Genomic DNA, 22,097 nt, shown 5'->3' with positions numbered 1-22,097 from the left:
TTGTCAGGGGCTAGAGGGCGAGAATGATGGATGACTAGGCAGAGCACATGGGATTTTTAGGGTAGTGGAGTGATTCTGTATGACACTGTAATGGTAGACACATGCCATCATACATTTATCAAAACCAGTAGAATGTACAGTATCACAAGTGAACTCTGGCCAGGCACAGTGGTTCATGCCTGTAATCCCAGCACTTTGCGGGGCTGAGGTGGGAGGACTGTTTGAGCCCAGGAGTTTGAAACCGGCCTGGGAAACATAGTGAGATCCCATCTCTACAAAAAAAAATTTAAAAATTAGCAGAGCATCATGCATGTGTCTTTAGTCCCAGCTACTCAAGAGGCTGAGGCGGGAGGATCACTGGAGCCCAAGAGTTTAAGGTTATACTGAGTTATGATCATGCCACTGCACAGCAGCCTGGGTGACAGAGCAAAACTGTCTCAAAAAATAAAAATTAAAAAAGAGTTAACCCTGGTGTAACCTATGGGCTTTAGTTATTAATAGTTTATCAAAACTGGCTCATCAATTGTAACAAATATACTACATAATGCAAGATGTTATTAATGCGGGAAACTGAAGGACCTAGGGAAGTGGGTGTGACGGAATATATGGAAACTCTCTGTACTTTCCACTCAATTTTTCTGTAAACCTAAAGCTGCTCTAAAAAAGAAAGTCTATTAATTTCTTTGAGTAATTAGTTGCTACCTGAGAAAGATGATTAAAGGAAAAAAGATAAAAAGTAATTAGTGCTGCATTATGCATTTCATTTATTAAATATGATTATCTTACTAAATGCATATATATAAAATGTAAACTTTAAAGTAAAAACTATACACTTAAGTCATTTTAATATAGATCTGTTATATTCTAAAGGAAATCAAATGATTAAGTATTTGAGGTCTAAAGCCTGGTGTTAGAATTCCAACTCTACTGTTAGATATGCTTCATGTTCCTAGTTTCCTATTAGAGCAATTTATATCAATTAGGCTAAACTATTCTGTTTCTAAAATTACAGCTCCTCAGTGAATTTTGTTCCCCTAAGAAAATGCCCTCTAAATTTCCATAGAACATCAATAGAACCTTTCAAAATAACTCCATCTTTTTGTGTAAGAAGGAACTTGATGAATAAAGTATAAAAATATTAGCAAAGTGCTTTGAGATTCTCAGATGAAAAAGCAAGGAAAAACTAGCCACTCTGGTTGCACAGACATTCATATCACTAATGCTCTGCTAGAGAAGTTATTTTTTAAAATATTATATAACTCTAAATCTGACACCACCTCATTGTTCACAAAATCCATTTTTGCATTCCAATCTACTATTGTAACAACTGGAAATTCAAAACAATGTCAACTCATAGTTAGGGCAGAAAGCTGTTCAAATTTCATATTTCACACAAATGTCAAGTATTAATATCTATGGAAGAGGTAAACACAACTCTATTGGTGAATATCTCTATTCTAATTCTAACTCTTGAACTATGAACACATTTTAAGTATATGTACAATCATCAACTCTGTATAGAAACAGAGAATCTGATCAGGCGCAGTGGCTCACACCTGTAATCCCAGCACTTCTGGAGGCCAAGACGGGCAGATCACCTGATGTCAGGAGTTCAAGACCAGCCTGGTCAACATGGTGAAACCCTGTATCTACTAAAAATACAAAAATTAGCTGGGCATGATGACCCACGCCTGCAATCCTAGCTACTTGGGAGGCTGAAGCCGGAGAACTGCTTGAACCCAGGAGGTGGAGGCTGCAGTAAGCTGAGACTATAGTACTGCACTCCAGCCTGGGCCACAGGGTGAGACTTTGTCTAAAAAAAAAAAAACAACACAGAAATCTTAGCTGGACAGGACCTCAGAGGTCATCTAGTCTAACATACCATTTGATGAGTTAGACCTTCTATAACACCCTCGAATTGTTTGACATCTGTTACGCAGCAGGCAGCACACTATTTTTTGTAAAAGGCAAGATAGTAAATATTTTAGGCTTTGAGGCCATCCAGTCTTTGTCGCAACAACTCCACTCTGCCCATGTGCCACAAAAGTGGTCAGAGCCAAAACATAAATAAACGGGTGTGGCTGTGCTCTGATAAAACTTCATTTACAAAACAGGCCATGGATTGCCAATCCCTGATCTAGACTCCACTCCTAGGTGTGGATAAAATTCCATTATATGCATTTGATGACTTTACAGGAAAATCTGTTGTCAGGGTGAGCTGAAATAAGCAAATTCACCCATTGCTCCAACCGAGATTATTGCCTTCTGGAACAACAAAGAACATTCACCCTTTCCTGTGTATCAGCCCTTCAAATACTTGAAGGAAGCTATCATGATTCCCTCAAGTATTCTTTACTCCAGCTAAATATCCCTAATACCTTCAAGCATTCCGTGTATTATGACACAGTTCTCCACGCCATGTAACCATTTGATCATCCTCTTGTATACATACACCAGTCCTTTAATAATCCTTTGAAGTGCAGAGGACTGATACATGACATATGGTTTAAAAAATATGTAGCAATCAAGATGCAATTTTAATTTTAGAATTTGGCTCATTGTCTCCAAATACAAATGTGTTTTGTTTTACAAAATTGAGTCTTTATGAAAAATATATTTTGCGAGGACCTATTTAAAGGCTTATGCTTAATGTCATAACACTGTACATTAATTTAAGATGATTACTAAGAAATAGAAAATATTCTTAATTTTGCAAAGAAAAAGGTAGACATAATAAAACAATAGATTCAAAACAGTCCTTATGTATCAAAAAATGTTGGCAGAACTTACCTCTGCAATTGGAATAATACAGCACAGTTTGCAAAAGCAAGCCATCAGTCATTCTTTCTGAGAAAATAAAACACAGAAGGGGAAGAAAACACACACATCCACAGTGTGTTCTTGGATGCTGCTGGCTTGTTAGGAAAGACAGAGCAGGGCTGCTATAATCACAGCCAGGCCATCTCTAAACGATGGTCCCTGTTGTATTCCACATTTTCATGGCTTGTAAAAAAAACCTGTGGTTTTTTTAAAGGCAATCTAATTCTGATTTCTGCATCTTACTGTCATTGCATTCTAAAAAAAAAAAAAAACCAAAAAAACAAAATAAAAAAACCCACCAGTTTTCTTTTTTAAAAAATAGCTATAAAAAGGCCCAGCCAGGCATGGTGGCTCACACCTGTAACCCCAGCACTTTGGGAGGCCGAGGCAGGAGGATCACCTGAGGTCGGGAGTTCAAGACCAGCCTGACCAACATGGAGAAACCCCATCTCTACTAAAAATACAAAATTAGCCCAGCGTGGTGGCACATGCCTGTAATCCCAGCTACTCAGGAGGCTGAGGCAGGAAAATTGCTTGAACCCAGGAGACAGAGGTTGCAGTAAGCCGAGATCACACCATTGTACTCCAGCCTGGGCAACAAGAGCAAAACTCCATCTCAAAAAAAAAAAGAAAGAAAATAAGGCCATGCCTGGCTAATTTTGTATTTTTTGTACAGATGGGGTTTTGCCGTGTTGCCCAGGCTGGTTGAGAATTCTTGAGCTCAAGCAATCCACCCTCCTCAGACTCCAAAGTGTTGGGATTATAGATGTGAGTCACCGTTCCTGGCCTGGCACTATTTATTAGGTTGGTCCAAAAGTAATTGCGACATTTGCCATTACTCTTGTACCAACCTTATATATAGCTACAAATGTGCCACACCAAGTCTGACCCTGCAACTATTTTTGTAACATCTCTTATTGTGGTTCAATTTCTTGATAATTCCAGTACCTTAAATAATATATTGCAATAGAGAAATAAATTCATTTTTTAAAAACCTAAACATGTTTATCTGTAGTAACATCACAACTTATAATGCTGGTGAAGCTTAACTTACATTCTCCAGTGTCTTCCTCCTGCTTGCTTGTCATTACACAACTTCTCCCTGGATAATCCCATCCATGTATGTGGCTTCAAACACTATCCACATACTGATGATAACCAAATTTATTTCTCTAGCCCCATTTCTCTGCAGGGATGACCCATATATCTAGGAGCCCAGTGGCATCTCCACCTGATCAGTCCAATGGCCACAAGACAACATGTACAAAGTGGGCATATGGGTCATAAGATAGTAGCAAATGTTTATTGATTATTACTACAGGCCAGGCACTGCACTAAGTGCTTTATATGGATTTTCTCACCTAATTTTCACCATGCAGTTACACATGACATATTTATCTTGTTTTATCTGAAACCCCATTAAAATGACAGCATCAAAATACGAAAGATGTAGCAGATATTGTCCACTGACTACCTAGTACACACCCATCCCCATCCCCTTCTTTCAGGCCAAGAGAATTTTTTTTCAGAGCATCAATAAACCAAGCCAATTTCTCAGTCTCCCTTGTAGCAAGGAGTAACCATATGACCCTGTTTGAGCCAATGGAACACAAGTAGATAATCTGTTTGGGGTGGGTCAGGAAAAGCAACACAGTCCTTTACTCATTCCTGCCTTAACTGTGGCTATTACGTGCAGCTGCACTTTTCCCTTGTTGACCATGAGGAGAAGGCCAAGACAATCACAGAGACACTGGTCCTGACATTATTGAGCTATGAACTAAGGCCAGTAACCATCTACCTACAAACTTCTTATTACCGAGAAAAATGAACCCCTGTTTTTTATGTCCATTTTTAAGTCATTTTCTATTAACTTGTAGCTGAAAATACTCCTAGCTGGTACATAACTATAACCTGAACAAGAGGTTTCAACAAATAATTAGTAGAACAGCAGATGGGCCAGGTGTGGTGGCTCACACCTATAAAATTCTAACACTTTGGGAAGCCAAGGAAGGAGAATCACTTGAGGCCAGGAGTTCGAGATCAGCCTAGACAACATAGCAAGATCCTGTTTCTACAAAAAATGTAAAAATTAGCTGGGCATGGTGATGCACACCTCAGTACTAGCTACTCAGGAGGCTGAGGTGAGAGGATCACCTGAGCCCAGGAAACCAAGGCTGCAGTGAGCTATGATTGTGCCACTTCACTCCAGCCTGGGCAACAGAGCAAGATCCTGCCTACAAACAAAAGAAAGAAAGCAAATGGAGGAGTAGTAACTATACAGTAAAGCAAAGGATGTTACAGACTAAGTGCCTGCAAAAATAATGAGAAGCAAGTCAGCTCACTCCCATGGACCCCAGAGAAGACTTGGGATTTGGAGACACCATGTACTACAGAAGACAGGACATACTGACATTTGGAGATTCACTAACAAAAATGACAGTTCCCCACCCAGTCACCACCATTCCTCAAGTGCCCAAGTCTACATGTTGGAAGATTTCTTTAAGCTCTGCTTATTGTTCGTTGTTTTGATTTATGACTAAGTTACTAAAAATATGATTGTAAGGAAAGTCGGCAATATAAAAATAAGCAAAACAAGCAAACAGAAAAAAAAAATGGAAAGGAGAAGAGAGGGAAAAGAAAAGTAACTTAGAGGAAACAGAAACAATGCAAAAAGCAGCCAGGTGATGTGGCTCACGCCTGTAATCCTACCACTTTGGGAGGCTGAGGCAGGCAGATCACCTGGGGTTAGGAGTTTGAGACCAGTCTGGCCAACATGGTGAAACCCCATATCTACTAAAAATACAAATATGAGCTGGGCATGGTGGCAGATGCCTGTAATCCCAGCTACATAGGAGGCTGAGGTAGGAGAACTGCTTGAACTTGGGAGGCGGAGGCTGTGGTGAGCTGAGATCTCGCCACTGCACTCCAGCCTGCGTGACAGAGACTCTGTCTCAAAAAAAAAAAAAAAAAAACAGACAATGCAAAAAGCAGAAGAAAACTTCCAGAAGAAAAATACACATAATATCCTCAGAGAGATTTAGGCAAAATGACAACAAGAATAAGATGCTACGAAAGAGAAACAATTAAGATACAGCAGCAGAAACAAAAATAATAGAACGGTTGGAAGACAAAGTTAAACCAATTTCCCACATAATAACATGGAAACTAGGTGAGGAAAGTTTAAAATCAGGGGCCAGGCATGGTGGCTCACATCTGTAATCCCAGCACGTTGGGAGGCCAAGGCAGACCGATCACTTGAGGCCAGGAATTCAAGACCAAACTGGCCCACATGACAAAACCTCGACGCTACTAAAAAAAAAAAATTTAAAAATTAGAGGATCAGGTCCACATAGAGGTTCTAAAAGAAGAGGCCCCTTAGCTGCACACCTGTAATCTCAGCTACTTGAGAGGCTGAGGCAGGAGAATTACTTGAACCGGGAGGCAGAGGAGGTTACAGTGAACAAAGATCACTCCATTGCACTGCAGCCTGGGTGACAGAGTGAGACTCCATCTCAAAAAAAAAAGGAGAAGAAGAAGAGGGCCCAAAAGAGATAGGGAAGGAAATTGGCAAAGAAAAAGCATTCTCCTCCTCCAAGCACATTTAAAGCAAAATTAAAATATGCACAAGCACAAAGGCAGATGGTTATGAAAATGCAGAATTGGGATAGTGGAACATCTAACAAATTTTCTAAGGGAACAAGCAGGTATAACTCCCAATCCTTTGTATTCCAGTGACATCAAACCTCTCAACACAGGAACTATGAAACTATGCTTTCAAAATTCTGAGTGAGATTATTTTTGGCATAGAATTTTCAAAGTCAACCAGTCAAGTACAGGGTAAATGAAGGCATGCAGAGATGCAAACTTTTTGTCTCTCATGGACCTTTCCTTGGGAAGCTTATGGAGAATTATGTTTCTGCAAAATCAAAGAATAAATCAAGAAAGATCAAAACATATGATTAAGGACACAGGGGCCTGCTCCAAAGGAAAGCAGCAAAGAGAAGCACCAGAGTGACAGTTGTGTAGTAAACCCTGACCCAGCCTGGAAGGAAGACAGGCCTCCAGGAAAAAGCATGACTGACACATTGTGTGATGCACTTTGACATTTGCACATAGATCTGCGTGGGCTTTAGAATACATATTGACAGGTATATACAGTTTCTGTTTTCTGTAACAGTCAAACATTAGATTGAACAACATGAAATTGTTGTTTCATAGGTTAAAATTTTGTCAAGCATTGATAGTTTGATATTATTTGACCAAATTTACAGGTGAATAATAGAATGCCGGAAATTTGCTTTAAATTTGCTTTAAATACTCTAACAATGACAAAAAAAAAGTTGGAGGAATATATGAAACAAGAATGTCTGAAAGTACACTTACTGAAACTGGGTAATGGGCATATGAGTTTCACTGTCCTCTTTTCTCTATTCATGTATGTGTTTGAAAATCTCATCATAAAAAAATATAAAAAGAGGGCCGGGCACGGTGGCTCACGCCTGTAATCCCAGCACTTTGGGAGGCTGAGGCGGGTGGATCACGAGGTCAAGAGATCGAGACCATCCTGGTCAACATGGTGAAACCCCGTCTCTACCAAAAACACAAAAAATTAGCTGGGCATGGTGGCGCGTGCCTGTAATTCCAGCTACTCAGGAGGCTGAGGCAGGAGAATTGCCTGAACCCAGGAGGCGGAGGTTGTGGTGAGCCGAGATCACGCCATTGCACTCCAGCCTGGGTAACAAGAACGAAACTCCGTCTCAAAAAAAAAAAAAAAAAAAATATATATATATATATATATATATATAAAGAGAAAAGTATGGCAACACCGAAATGTACATTTCAATAACCTTTCAGACGGTAGGCAGAATTTTCACCTAGCAATGCTCAGACGAAGTTCAGTTGCAGAACCACTGGACACAGAAAAAGAAAAGGTCAATGAAGGAGCTCACGTATACTGGATCTTCACTCACACAGGGTAGTGAATATCAGGACAACTTAGTATGCCCCATTTCATCCCTTCCTTTCTGCACTGTCTCCCCTGATTCTAGGACTGCACTGTGCAACAAAACAGTACTTCTCAAATTCTTTAGATCCAAAATCTGTTGCTCACTGCTCATCAACTCCCTTCCAGTTCATTTCTCTTGTTGCCCAACCCTAAATTCCAGGATTCATCATTCTATTCACACCTTTGTAAATACCCTCAAGTCCCTGCTGTCTTACCCTCTGTCTTTGTAGCTGGAAATCTTTAAAAGTATAGTTATAGTAAATACACAATTTAACTGTAAAACAGTAAATACTGGTTAATAGTAAAGTATACTATTCAATAGTTTAGTTTCTGGCATCAACACTGTAAGTTTGAGATGAGGAACAAGACACAGGTGCTTGTCATCACTACTACTTTTACTCAGTTTTGTTCTTGAGTCCTATCCAGTGTAATGTGGCAAGAAGAAGAAATAAAAGGTTTGCAATAAAAGTCTTACTATTTTCATACGATATAGGATCGTGTACATAGAAAATTCAGAATAATCTGTATATACCACAAAAATAAAAATAAAAAAATTTAGAAAAAGAATCTATATACAAATTATCAGAACCAATAGGAATTTAGCAAAGTTGCTGGAAATAAAGCAATAAACAAAACTCAACTGTATTTCTACATATTTGAAATAAATAGAAAACAAGATTTTTGGGGTTTTTCTATTTTATTTTATTTTATTTTATTTTATTTTTTGAGACGGAGTTTCGCTTTTGTTACCCAGGCTGGAGTGCAATGGCGCGATCTCGGCTCACCACAACCTCCGCCACCTGGGTTCAGGCAATTCTCCTGCCTCAGCCTCCTGAGTAGCTGGGATTACAGGCATGTGCCACCATGCCCAGCTAATTTTTTGTATTTTTAGTAGAGACGGGGTTTCACCATGTTGACCAGGATGGTCTCGATCTCTTGACCTCGTGATCCACCCGCCTCAGCCTCCCAAAGTGCTGAGATTACAGGCGTGAGCCACGGCACCCGGCCAAGATGTTTAAATAAGATAGAGTTTTTAATAGCATCCCGACAATCAATACCTAAGGGAAATATATGCAAGACCTTTATGTAAAAAATTTAATTTATTCTTGAGAGAATTAAAAAAGAACAAAATAAATGAGAGATTTATTACATTTGGGACCTAAATTCTCCTCAAATTTGTCTATACAGTCAATACAATTTCAGTCAAAATTCCAACAGGCTGCTTTGAGGAATCTGACAACTTGATCTAACACTTAGAGGGTAGTGCAAAGGATTCAAATAGCCAAGGCAATCTTGAAGAAGAACAAGTTGAATAACTTGTCTACCAGATGTAAGGACTTATAATAAAGCTACGATAAATGATATGGGATACAAGGACAGACAAACAAACCAAAGAAACAGAATAGAGAATCCAGAAACAGACTCATACATATGGCCCATGGGCACTTGATCTCAGGTGGTACTGCAGGGGAAAGATCTTGGCTTTATACCAATTCATTAACCTGTACATTTATAAATACTGCATTTTTCTACATGTGTGTTACAATTCACTATTTAAAAAACTTCAGAAAACAACACAAACACATACTATGTTGATGATTAAAACTAAAATAATAGTCAATTCAGAAGAATAAAATCAATTGTTACAAATCACTGTTAGACTAAATAAGAAATTAATTGTGTGTATAAACCAATTATTGCACTAAATGTGAGAAGACTAAACTTTGCCGTTAAAAGAGAGAAACTTTCAAACTGTTTAAAAATAAAAACATAGCTATATGTTGTTTACTAAAAAGATCCTTAAAATGACCAAGCAAAAAATGAAAATACAGCAATAGCACAAAAATAGCAGGACATATAAAAAGAAAGAAAAAAATAGCAATGTAGAAATTTAATTTAAAGACATTAAATACATAAAGAAAAACACTATATAATGAAAAGGATACTTTATAAAGATTATATAAGTTATAAAACTGTATATATCAAAACACAGCAACAACAACAAAATTTTAAACTAAATCGTAATGATAATTTGATAAAAGTGTAATTATACAGAAAGACTTCAATATGCCTCTTTTAAAACAAACAGATATAGTTGTCTAAAAAATAGTGGAATTAAATAACATAATCAACAGGTTCAAACATATGTATACGGAAATTTTATATGCCTCAGAAAGAGAATATTTCAGCATTTTTCCAGTTCTCTTTTACAGCAAACTGTTGAGTGCTTCCCTAGCAGACATTCTCTATCTTCCTTCTTGATGCCAAATTTCACCTGCTAGGAGGAAAGCTAAAAATGTGGGATACTCCCTTCCCTAATACCACTTGAAGCCAGGGAGTAGGGCTGAGACCTAGTTCTGTCCAGTCAGACCTATAGGAAAATTGGCTGGGTCTTAAGAAAGAATTTCCTCCCTGAGAAGAGGGAATTGTTGGATGGAAAAGCCTCATCTTCTCTCTGCTTTTGAATGTGATTCTGCAAGGGTGTGCAGGACTGACAGACAAGCAGAAGGGAAAGTAAAGCAGAGAAACTGACCTCAGGGTTCTAATATAATTGAGCCACTGAACCAACTCCACCTAGCCTTTTAGGAATGTGGGAAAAATCAGTTCCTTCATTCAAGCACTTTAATCAGGTATCCTGTTACTTGCAGCCTAAAGCATCCTAATTGAATCATAGTCCCAACTGATCAATCCAAAATACATCATGTCATTCATCACAAGGATTTAACAAAAATTTTTAAGTAGAAATCTTCTAGACCTCATTCTCAGATTATAATCAAACAAAAATGGAAATAAATAATAACAGATGACTTTAAAATTTAACTGAGAATTTTACAAACACATACTTAGAATCCCATTAGTTACAGTATAGTTCAAATAAAAAATGAAATTACAAACTATCCAGAAAGCAATGAAAGAAACGTTTTCTACCAAAACCAATGGAAAAGGAAAAAGCTGTATTCAGGAGAAAATGTCTAATCACCTTCATTATTAACTTAAAAAAAAACTAAAAACAAAGGTAACTAGGACTCATGTTGAAGACTTAGAGGAGCCACAAAGAGAGAAAGAAGAGGAAATTAATAAAGATGGAAGTTGAAATTAATAAAATGTAAAATCCCCCCAAAATATGATCAATAACCCTAAAACCTGTTTTTTAAAAAATACCAATAAAATAGATAAATTCTGTCAGAGCCTGATGAAGGAAAAAGGAGAAGAAATGAAGTTATACAAGATTAGGAATTTTCAAAGGAGATATAAACACAGATACAAAAGAGATTTTTTTTTTTCTTTGAGAAGGAGTCTTGCTCTGTCACCCAAGCTGCAGTGCAATGGCATGATCTCGGCTCACTGCAACCTCCATCTCCTGGGTTCAAGCAATTCTCTTGCCTCAGCCTCCCCCGTAGCTGGATTACAGGCAAGTGCCACCACACCGGCTAATTTTTATATATTTTTTTAGAGATGAGGTTTTACCATGTTGGCCAGGCTGGTAATCTGCCCACCTCCCAAAGTGCTGATATTACAGGTGTGAGCCACTGTGCCTGCCCAAGATTTTTAAAATTATAAAATTTATCACAACAAATTTGAAAGCCTAGAAAAACTGGATAATTTCCTAGCAAAATAAGGAATCCAAGAACATCTGGAAAACTCAACTATATCAGTTACTTTGGGAGGCTGAGGCAGAAGGATTGTTTGAGCTCAGAAGTTTGAGACCAGCCTGGGCTACATAATGAGACCTCATCTCCACAAAAAAGTTTTAAAAAATTAGCTGGGCATGGTGGTGCGTACCTGTTGTCCTAGCTACTTGGGTGGCTGAAATGGAAGCATCACTTAAACCCAGCAGATCAAGGCTGCAGTGAACTGTGATTGTGCCACTGCACTCCACTTGGGTGACAGAGCAAAACCTTTTCTCAAAAAACAAACAAAAACAAATATACCAATTACCATAGAGTAGACTGAAAAGATGGTTAAAGGTCAACATTGAGAAGGCAGCAGGACCAGGTGATTTCCTAATTTGTTTCCACTAACCTAAGAACAGTAATTCTGATATTTTATTCCAGAATGAAGAGAAGGATGGAAAACTTCTTAATATGTTTTATGAAGCCAACAAAACTTTAAAATCAAAACATGATAGAGTACCAAAAAAAAAAAAAAAAAAAAACCTTACCTGACATACATATACAAAAGTTCTAAATAAAATATTTGCAAGCAATACTTGACAATTCAGCAATAATTCAAAAGAATAGCACACTGAAACCAGTCAGAGCTTAATTCAAGGAATACAAGAGTGAAATTCAATGTGATAAAGTATATTCACCTAAAACCAATAGCAAACGTCTTTCTACTAGGTGAGACAACACAACTATTTCAAATAAAATCAGAACCCAAACAGGCACGCCTGCTATTGCTATTATTATTCAACATTGTCATGGCAGGTCTGACAAATGAAGTCACTGAAAAAAAAAAAGATACACCATTTTTACTAATTGCATTACTGTATTTATTTTTTAAAAACCCAATAGACAACTAATAGAATTAAGAATATTTGATAAGGTAATACTATGATATATAACACATATATAAAAATAATTACAGATTCCATATTTAAGTATGAGCAACTAGAGACATAAATGGGAATGAAATCCATACATAATAGTGAAAAAGTCATTAAGATACTTAGAAATAAACTTAGCAAGAAAAGCACAAAAACCTATATAAAGAAAACTATAAAATCATATTGATGATAAATTTTTAAATCTAAGCAAATGGAACATCTGTGTGTTCTTAAATGGGAAGATTTAATATCATAAAAATGTCACTTTTTTTTTTTTTTTTGAGACAGACTACTCTTGTTGCCCAGACTGGAGTGCCCTGACACAGTCTTGCAACCTCTGCTCCCAGACTCAAGCGATTCTCCTGCCTCAGCCTCCCGAGGAGCTGGGACTACAGGCATATGCCACCACCCCCGGCTAATCTTTGTATTTTTTGTAGAGACAGGATCTTGCTATGTTGGCCAGGCTGGTCTTGAACTCCTGACTTCAACTGATCCACCTGCCTCAGCCTCCCAAAGTGCTGGGATTACAGGCATGAGCCACTGCACCAGGTCAAAACGTCACATCTCTTAATATCACAAGAATGTCCAGTTAAAAACCAAATACAATAATGGGATCCCAAAACATAAAATGGACATTAGGTAAAAATTGAAATCTAAATACAGTAGGGATTTTAGTTAATACTAATGTATCCATTCGGTCCATTAATTGTTAACATTATGTATCATATTAATGTAAAATGTTGATAGTAGGAAAACTGTGTGGGGAGTATATGGAAGCTCCCTGTACTATCTTCACAATTTTTCTGTAAATCTAAAACTGTTCTAAAAAGTAAAGCTTATTTTTGTAATCTAAGCACTTTGGGAAGCCGAGGCAGGAGGGGTCATTTGAAGTTAAGAGTTCTATGCCAGCCTGACCAACATAGTGAGTCACTATCTCTATTTTTAAAAAAAGAAAAAATACAAAAATTAGCCAGCATGAGCATTTAGGAGATTGAGGCGGGAAGATCACTTGAGCCCAGGAGGTCAAAGCTGCAGTGAGCCTAGATCAGATAATTGCACTTCAGCCTCAGAGACAGAGCAAGACTCTTGTCTCAAAAAATAAAAACATAAAATTTATTTTAAAAGCATAAGTGTGAGACAATCAGGTAAGTTTTTTTTTTAATAAACAGAATTCCAGTTAAATAGGTAAAAGTATCTTGAAGTCTAGGAAGAAAACAAATGCCCAAGAAAGCAAATAAAAGAATAAAAAAGAACAGTGAGAGGAAATAAACTATAGAGATACTATAATTAAATCAATATGGTATACTCATACAGGAACAGAGAAATAGATCAGTGGAACAGAATAGAGAATCCAGAAATAAAAACCAGTTTATATGAGATTTTAATATATGACAAAAAAATATATTTCAGTGCAATGGGGGAAAGAGTGATTATTTAGTAAGTAGTGCTGGGACAACTGGCTATTCATCTGGTAGAAAATAGTTGGCCCAATAGCTCATATTATAAATAAAAAACAAATTCCAGATGGAGTAAATGGTTAAATGTAATAAATAGAGCATCAAGTTAGAAGAAAACCTAGATGACAACACTTACAATCTGTTTCTTAACCAGAGAGAAAAAATTGCCATTTTTGAGTTAATAAAAATGAAAAACAATTTATGTTGCAAAGCTATCACAGATGAAACTAATAGGCAAATGATAGATTTGGGAAAATACCTGTAAAAGCGGTAACAGATGATGGGTTAGTAACCATGACCAATATACAAAGAGTTTTTAAAAATTGGCAAGAGACAAGCAACTTGATAGAAAAATGGGTAAAGGATGTGAAAAAGGAGTTCATGAGAACAAATCCACAGACACAAGCATAAAGATGCTTCAATTAACTAGTAATTAGAGAAATGCAAATTACAGGAAAAAATAATAATCACTTACAACCAATCAGATAAAAGGAAAAATACAGAGTACAGTACCAGTTGCTGACAGGATGAGGAGGAAAAAAAATGTAAATTGTTTACAGCTGTTTTGTAAAGCAGTCTGACAAATATTTTTACATTAAAAATACACAGACACTTCAACCAACAAATCATACTCCTGGGAATCAATGCAATAAACATAAAATCACCAATAAAATTTTTATTGCAGCATTGCTCTTATTTTAAAACACAACCAACAAAAAAATGAGGTCCCGGCAATAAGATAATAATACATCTATATAGTGTGGAATATTAAGCAGCCAATAAAAAGAATGAATCAGAGCTATACCATTTAACGTGGAAGGATTTTCCTGGATATATCGTTGAGTGAAAAAGTAAGATGCAGAGAAGGGAATACACCACGATCCCATTTTTAAAAAGCAAATATTGACCAAACCCACAAATGTGTGTGTGTGTGAGAGAGAGAGAATGTGAACGTGGAGATAAGCGGAAGAATACACACTAGCTTGCTAACATAAGTTACTTAAGAAGGGTGGTGGAGAATGCAGGGATTGAATAGAAAACATGAGCACAACGGATGAAACTATTTCATTTATGTTAAGTAAATTAATCAAAGACCCTCTACAATGTGGATTAGGAATGTAACATGATTGGTACAAGCTTCTATCTTCCACATAGTCCTCAGTTTTCAAACATTATATTATTTTTTTTTATCGGCTTCTTCGAATCATGGGACATAGTCTCCATTTCAAAACTTCCTCACAATCATTTGGCATTTTTTCTTCCATTGAACTATGAGTTCTGTACAACAAAAGTCCCAAAATTTCTTGTACATTTTGTGACAATTCTACTTAAAATTTTGTTTTTCATTAACAGTCACCCCACAGTTTATTAAACTAAATTTTTGGACCCCACTTTTCAATTTGAGGTGTAGTTTTACACACAAACACAAGTATGTACCTAAACACTGGAAAATTAGAAAAAATAAGGAGTGGGTAATTATGTATTTGCTGTTTACAGAATATCCAGAAACTCAAAATATAAATTATGGAAAAATATGCACAAAGTATTCTATTTTATAAAAACCAGCAAAACCTTAATGACAAATGCATACTTAACTTTTTTTTTTTTCTTGAGAGTATTCCAAGTAAAACTATTTTTAAGTGAAAGAGAAAGCTGTGGAAAGCATTTCTTGTCACAGGTTACATAAAGGAGAGGGAAATAGAGAGGAAAGCACACATTACTAGTTTTGCCTTTATACATCTCAGTGTTACACGACTTCACTTATTACAATAAGCAAAAACTATAACTTTTCTAATCTTAGAATATTAAGTAATGAAAACAAAGATAAATTGCAAACAATCAAATAAATTGAGTATTACTTAGTACCTATCTCATAAGATCTGTTGTGAAGATTACATGAGATAATCCATGTAAGGTGCTTGGCATATTGCCCAACATGTAAATGATCAATAAATGTTAGCTATTTTTAATTTAAAAAAGAAGACTACAGAGAGCAGTGAAAATTACAAAGCTGAAAACACCAGGCTTTTGAAAATGACAATGTGTACACAAGGCACTTTTTCCCCTAGTACTGAATCTGGCCTCTTTTGGACTTCAAGGATTCATATTTTGGTAACCATCCAGCTCATTAAACACACTCTCAATGTCAGGAAAAGTAAAATTACAATTAGATAAATAAGGCACTTAACAATAAAAAGGAGATGACAATCTTTTTGCCTTGAAGGCTACCCTAAGAACTTCACAAACCATCCTAAGGCACTGTGCATCAGTCGCAACACTTCAAATGAGAGCTACTTGGGTCCTGGACATCTCCCTAACCCTGGAGGAGATGCAACAGGACATACAGATTGGAGAGTGATGCAAGAACCCTTCTTGAGGCAAGCCCAAGTGGGAAATTCATTCCTAGACACAGAATGCTACTCCCAACTCTGAGAATTTCTCCACAGGCCTACCTAAAAATATAACAGTTTGATTATAATCTACAAACAAAATCTGGTCCATCAATACTATTCTTACTGCCCAATGAAACATTAAAATAGCCTCATAAGGCGGGCACAGTGGCTCACACCTATAGTCCCAGCCACTTAGGAGGCTGATGGGGGTGATCAGAGCCTGGAAGTAGAGGTTGCAGTGAGCTGAGATTGTGCCACTGCACTACACCCTGGGCAAGACCAGGTTTTAAAAAAATAAAAAAGAGCAGCCTCATAAATGTCATGTACATGTTACTAATTTTATTACTCACATGGAATTGACTTTGTCTTCCGGCCCCTGCACTTGGCCTGTCACGGTGCCTTTGCTGGTATTCTTCACCCAGCCAACCACTCCTATCTTCTTAGCTTCATCTTCTGTATACTGGTTTCAGAGAAAAAACAAGAAAAATAAAGCATCAAAAGTGTGAATTCACAACATACATGACTCTAACATCCAAAAAATGCTAACCTAATAATCTTTTTTTTGTAGGCTATGCCCACAATTGTATAGATGACCTACAGTTAACATTTCTAAGAAGCTTCATTTAAATTGTATCTTTTGTTAAATTCTACTTTCAGTAAAAACAAGTACATGATGAAAAAATAAACTGAGAGTGAGAATTATTTCAGAAACAGTTTCCATGATACATAAATTTAGCTGCATAAGTTTTGGATACATAAATTTAGCTGCATTGCCCTCAAGACTGCTAACACTAAATTGCATTGTTTACCTGGGTTCCAAATGATAATCAATCCAAGATTATCACTGAGAAAAAAAAATCCAATTATGATCAACATAAGGTATTGATAAGCAGAAATAGAGACTAAAACACTTTGAAATTTCCAGTAAAAATGAGGGAAAATCATCTTAATAAGAAAATTATAAACAATCCCATTAAAAAAGTAGGCAAGGACACAAATAGACAGTTCTCAAAAGAAGACATACATGTGGCCAAGAAGCATATGAAAAACAGCTCAATATCACCGATCATTAGAGAAATGCAAATCAAAACCACAATGAGATACCTTCTCACACCAGTCAGAATGGCTATTAAAAAATCAAAAAATAACAGATGCTGGCCAGGTTGTAGAGAAGAGGGAATGCTTATAAATTGCTGGTGGAAGTGTAAATTGGCCAAACCACTGTGGAAAGCAGTGTGGCGATTCCTCAAAGAGCTAAAAACGGAACTACCATTCAACCCAGCAATCCCATTATTGGGTATATACCCAAAAGAATACAAATTGTTCCATCATAAAGACACATGCATACATTTGTTCACTGCAGCAGTATTCACAATAGCCAAGACATGGAATCAACCTAAATACCCATCCATGGTAGAATGGACAAAGAAAATGTGGTACATATACACCACGGAATACCATGCATCCTTAAAAAAGAATGAGATCATGTCCTTTGCAGAAATATGAATGGAGCTGGAGGACATTATCCTTAGCAAACTAACACAGGAATAGAAAACCAAATACTGCATGTTCTCATGTATAAATGGGAGCTAAATTATGAGAGCATGTGGACACAAAGAGGGGAACAACAGACACTGGGGCCTACTTGAGGGTGGAGGGTGGGAGGAGGGAGAGGAGCAGAAAAAAATAACTATTGGGTACTAGGCTTAGTACCTGGGTCATGAAATACTCTGTACAATAAACCCCTATGACACAAGTTTACCTATAACAAACCTATACATGTACCCCTAAACCTAAGTTTTCTCTTAAAAAAAAAGAAACAAAATTAAACTAGCGAGAACACTAGCATAAGCATATTGGTTTGCAGAGTTATGGTAAGATTAAGATTCTGATGTTTTCTGTTGGCTCTGGACTTGGCACAGAAATGTTATAATTGTCTCTGGGTAAATTTATCTCTCCCATTATTATTAATAGTCTTTTAAAAATTCCTTTTTCTAGCTCCAAATTCAGTTATGCTACATAAGTAGCAACATTTTGATTTTGAATTATTTTAACAACATCATACCAAAATTCCTGTTGATCCAGTCTCCTAGAACTTTTTTGGCAGGGGATGGAGTTTCACTCTTGTCACCCAGGCTGGAGTAGTGGTGCGATCTTGACTCACTGCAACCTCTGCCTCCCAAGTTCAAGTGATTATCCTGCCTCAGCCTCCTGAGTAGCTGGGATTACAGGCGTCCACCACCATGCCCAGCTAATTTTTTTTATTTTTAGCAGAGATGGGGTTTCACCATGTTGGCCAGGCTGGTCTCAAGCTCCTGACCTCAAGTGATCCACCCGCCTTGGCTTCCAAAAGTGTTAGGATTACAGGCATGAGCCAACACATTTGGCCTTAGAACTTTTCAAAAACATACTCTTCTCCTGTTTGGAGGCCAGGGTGATCAACATGTCTACATCCCACATCCCCAACTGTATGAAACAACACAAATCAAAATGGTAACAACTAAGACTGATGTAAGAGGTAGCCCTGAAAATAAATCACTTTCTTAATAGATAATAATGAAAAGGGAGACAATCTGAATTTTGGGGGATGGGGCTGCCTCATAATTCAGAGACTTTACTGACAGGAACATATTGGAGCCCTCAGGGGTTTGGAACCAGGGACCTAATCTAGTGACTCAGCTCAGATAGTAGGTGGAAATGCATGCCACATTTAACTTGTAGGAAAGGAGTACTTTAAAAAATTAAAAATTTAAAAGCATCATAGAGCCAGGCATGGTGGCTCATGCCTATAATCCCAGCACTTTGGGAGGCCAAGACGGGAGGTCAGGAGTTCAAGACCAGTCTAGGCAACACAGTGAAACATGGTCTCTACTAAATATAAAAAAAATTAGCCGGCTCCAGCGTGGTGGCTCACACCTGTAATTCCAGCACTCTGGGAGGCTGAGGTGCATGGATCACTTGAGGCTAGGAGTTTAAGACCAGCCTGGCCAACATGGTGAAAGGCCATCTCTACTAAAAATAAAAAAGTAGCTGGACGTGGTGGTGGACACCTGTAATCCCACCTACTTGGGAGGCTAAGGCAGGAGAATTGATTGAGCCTGGGAGGCGGAGGCTGCAGTGAGCTGAAATCGCGCCACTGTACTACAGCCTGGGCAACAGAGTGAGACTCTGTCTCATAAATAAATAAATAAATAAATAAATAAATAAATAAATAAATAAATGCAACATGGAGCTTAAACTGCTAAATCCTGGGAACCACTTCCTTATGCAACATTTAGCGTGTTTTGTTTTGCGATGCACTGTATGTCCCTTTGCCTAGAGGATTTCTTCCATCCAGAACATGTGGAAAATCCCATACTTTGTATTCAATACACCTAATCAAAGCATTTCATTAAAACCACCCCAAGAGAGGTTCTTTTGAATGTAGAGATGTTAAGTAAATACTAAGAAGGGTATAATGTTTTAGCATTAATAAATATCTCAATCAGTAATTTTAAAGAAATACATATATTTCTTCATTTACTCCTCAAGGACAGGGAGTAAACAGTAGACTAGCTCTGAGTAGAAACTGCCCTATCTCTGTAATTGGGAATAACAGTGGAAAAAAACATGGCAAAATAATAAAGATTGTATTGACTTACCATTCTGAAGCAAACACCTGTATAAAAGAATAAAAAATATTGTCAGCTTGTCTACCTTAAAAAGTTATAAATTTTCTGACTTAACTTTTATCTAGGTAGTCCCCATTTATCCTTGGTTTCACCTTCTGCAGTTTTACTTAACCCTCAATCAACTGTGGTCCTATAATATTAAATTTAAAATTCCAGAAATAAACAGTAAGTTTTAAATGGAACACCTTTCTGAGTAGCATAGTGAAATCTCACGCTGTCCCACCCATGAATCATGACTTTGTCCAGCAGATCCATACCTTAGACACTCCCTGCCCGTTGGTCACTAAGTCGCCCTCTTGGTTATCAGATCGACTGACTTGGTGGTACTGCAGTGCTTGTGTTCAAGTCACCCTTATTTTACTTAATGATGACCCCCAAAGCACAAGAGTAGTGATGCTGGCAAATGTGCCAAAGAGAAACCATAACGTGCTTCCTTTAAGCGAAAAGGTGAAAGTTCTCAACTTAATAAGGAAAGAAAAAATTGTATGCTGACGCTGCTAAGATCTAAATTAAAAACAAATCTTCTGTCCATGAAACTGTGAGGAAGAAAAAAGAAATTTGTGCTAGTTTTCCTGTTACATCTCAAACTGTAAAAGTTACAGCCACAGTGTGTAATAAATGATTAGGATATACAGGGTTCTATACTATCCACAGTTTCAGGCATCCACTGGGGTTCTTGGACTGGATCCCCCGAGAAGAAGGGAGGATTCTTGTATTTATTAAATGGTAAGTACATAAAACAAATAAAATGTTTACTATCTGAATACATTTAGAAAGTATTTTTAAAAATTAGTTTCTTTTAAAATGAAAAGAGAAAAGGAAGACTTTCTGGAGAAAAATAGTAATATTCTGAATCCAAAGTATAATAAAATGCTGAACTGCATACTCATTCTATTTTTAAATGCTAAATAAAACAAAATGCTTATTACAGATACAGTTGAGTATATTCGGCACAAAATTTAGCTGTACTCAACTTTTAAGATATCTTCTTAAAATATAAGGACTAAATGCAAATTTAAATGTAATAAAACATTTGTGTTTTTAGTTTATTTCTAGTTACGGAACCAATGAAACTTATATCATGAAATGATATGCTTGACCATAACTTGGCTTCTGAAGCCTCAGCTCTTTTATTTACCTACTTACTTACTTATTTATTTATTTATTTTAGACACAGGATCTTGCTCTGTGCCCAGGCTGGAATACAGTGGTGCAATCATAGCTCCCTGCACCCTCGAACTCCTGGGCTCAAGGGATCCTCCTGCCTCGCCTTCTGAGTAGCTCAAGACTACAGGCATAAGCCACTCTGCCTGGCCCTAAAGCCTCAGTACTAAAGGAAATGAACTTAAATGTAAATGATTCTTGGAATCTCTATGTAGATTACATTACGTTCATACTTCAAACCATGTAGATTGGGAAGTATTGTTGGTCTTGGTTATGTTTTCCCTATCTAGACCAATAAGCTGTTCTATGCTGGCCAACTATGATGGTATCTTATATTTTGCTTACCCAGCCTGAAAAACTATGAAAGCCTCATCTCAGACAGAGGTCAAGAATACTATGGGAGTTCACACCTTGGGGTGTTTGGAACCAAACATTGATACATAGAGAACTGGGCCCTACAGTGGGGGTAACACAAGAGGCAAGCTAGTTTCAAATTATCAGAGATATGCATTTATGATATGGGACCCTTTTAGGGAAAGGGAATGCCTTCTTACATCTCTCCTGGGAATTGCAGCAATGACCCTAAATAACAGATCTCAAGTCATTCCTGCAAATTGCAACTTGGAAAACTCTTGATCCAAAAGGATGAATTAGAACAGGTTTCTCTGGGATAGATATGCCCCACATGTGAGCTCCTACTTGAGAGTTGATTAAAATAGGCCTATGTTTTAAAGAAACATCAGGAATGTATCAGGTGCAGAAATTCAGAGCTTGTTAGTACCTATTATAACTTAGTTTTAATTTCTACCTAGAACACATGGTAAATTTGGAAATTTGCTTGCTAGTACTCAAGAAGCTAAATGACAGAAAAAAAAAAAAAGCTTCAGTTTAGAGGAGAGGGCATAGCAATTAAAAAACATTGGGAATGGATAAACAACTATGATGGATCCACACAATGGAATACCATGCAGCTGCAGTAATGAAAGGGAATAAACCATGAATACAAGCAACAACATGTATGAATCATAAATGCATTAG

General features: G+C 37.1%; 1 protein-coding gene across 4 annotated transcripts in view; it reads right to left on the bottom strand.

The window, feature by feature from the left end:
- The window catches only part of ACYP2 (acylphosphatase 2), a 191,564-nt gene that overhangs the window by 150,497 nt on the left and 18,970 nt on the right, over nt 1–22,097 (bottom strand). For all 4 annotated transcript variants that reach the window (XM_064364092.1, XM_012477218.2, XM_064364093.1 and 1 more), the window contains exons 2-3: nt 19,866–19,882; nt 16,575–16,684 (exon numbers count right to left, since the gene is read on the bottom strand). In XM_064364092.1, coding sequence (XP_064220162.1) covers nt 16,575–16,684; nt 19,866–19,882 — 127 coding nt within the window. The remainder of the gene's footprint in view (nt 1–16,574; nt 16,685–19,865; nt 19,883–22,097) is intronic.

The sequence above is a fragment of the Aotus nancymaae genome, unplaced genomic scaffold, assembly GCF_030222135.1.
Source record: "Aotus nancymaae isolate 86718 unplaced genomic scaffold, 86718_ANA_hifiasm-v0.15.2.pri h1tg000057l, whole genome shotgun sequence".
NCBI classification, from domain to species: Eukaryota; Metazoa; Chordata; class Mammalia; order Primates; family Aotidae; genus Aotus; species Aotus nancymaae.
The sequence above is the reverse complement of the archived record's forward strand: the minus strand, read 5'-3'. Positions and strand labels throughout refer to the sequence as shown.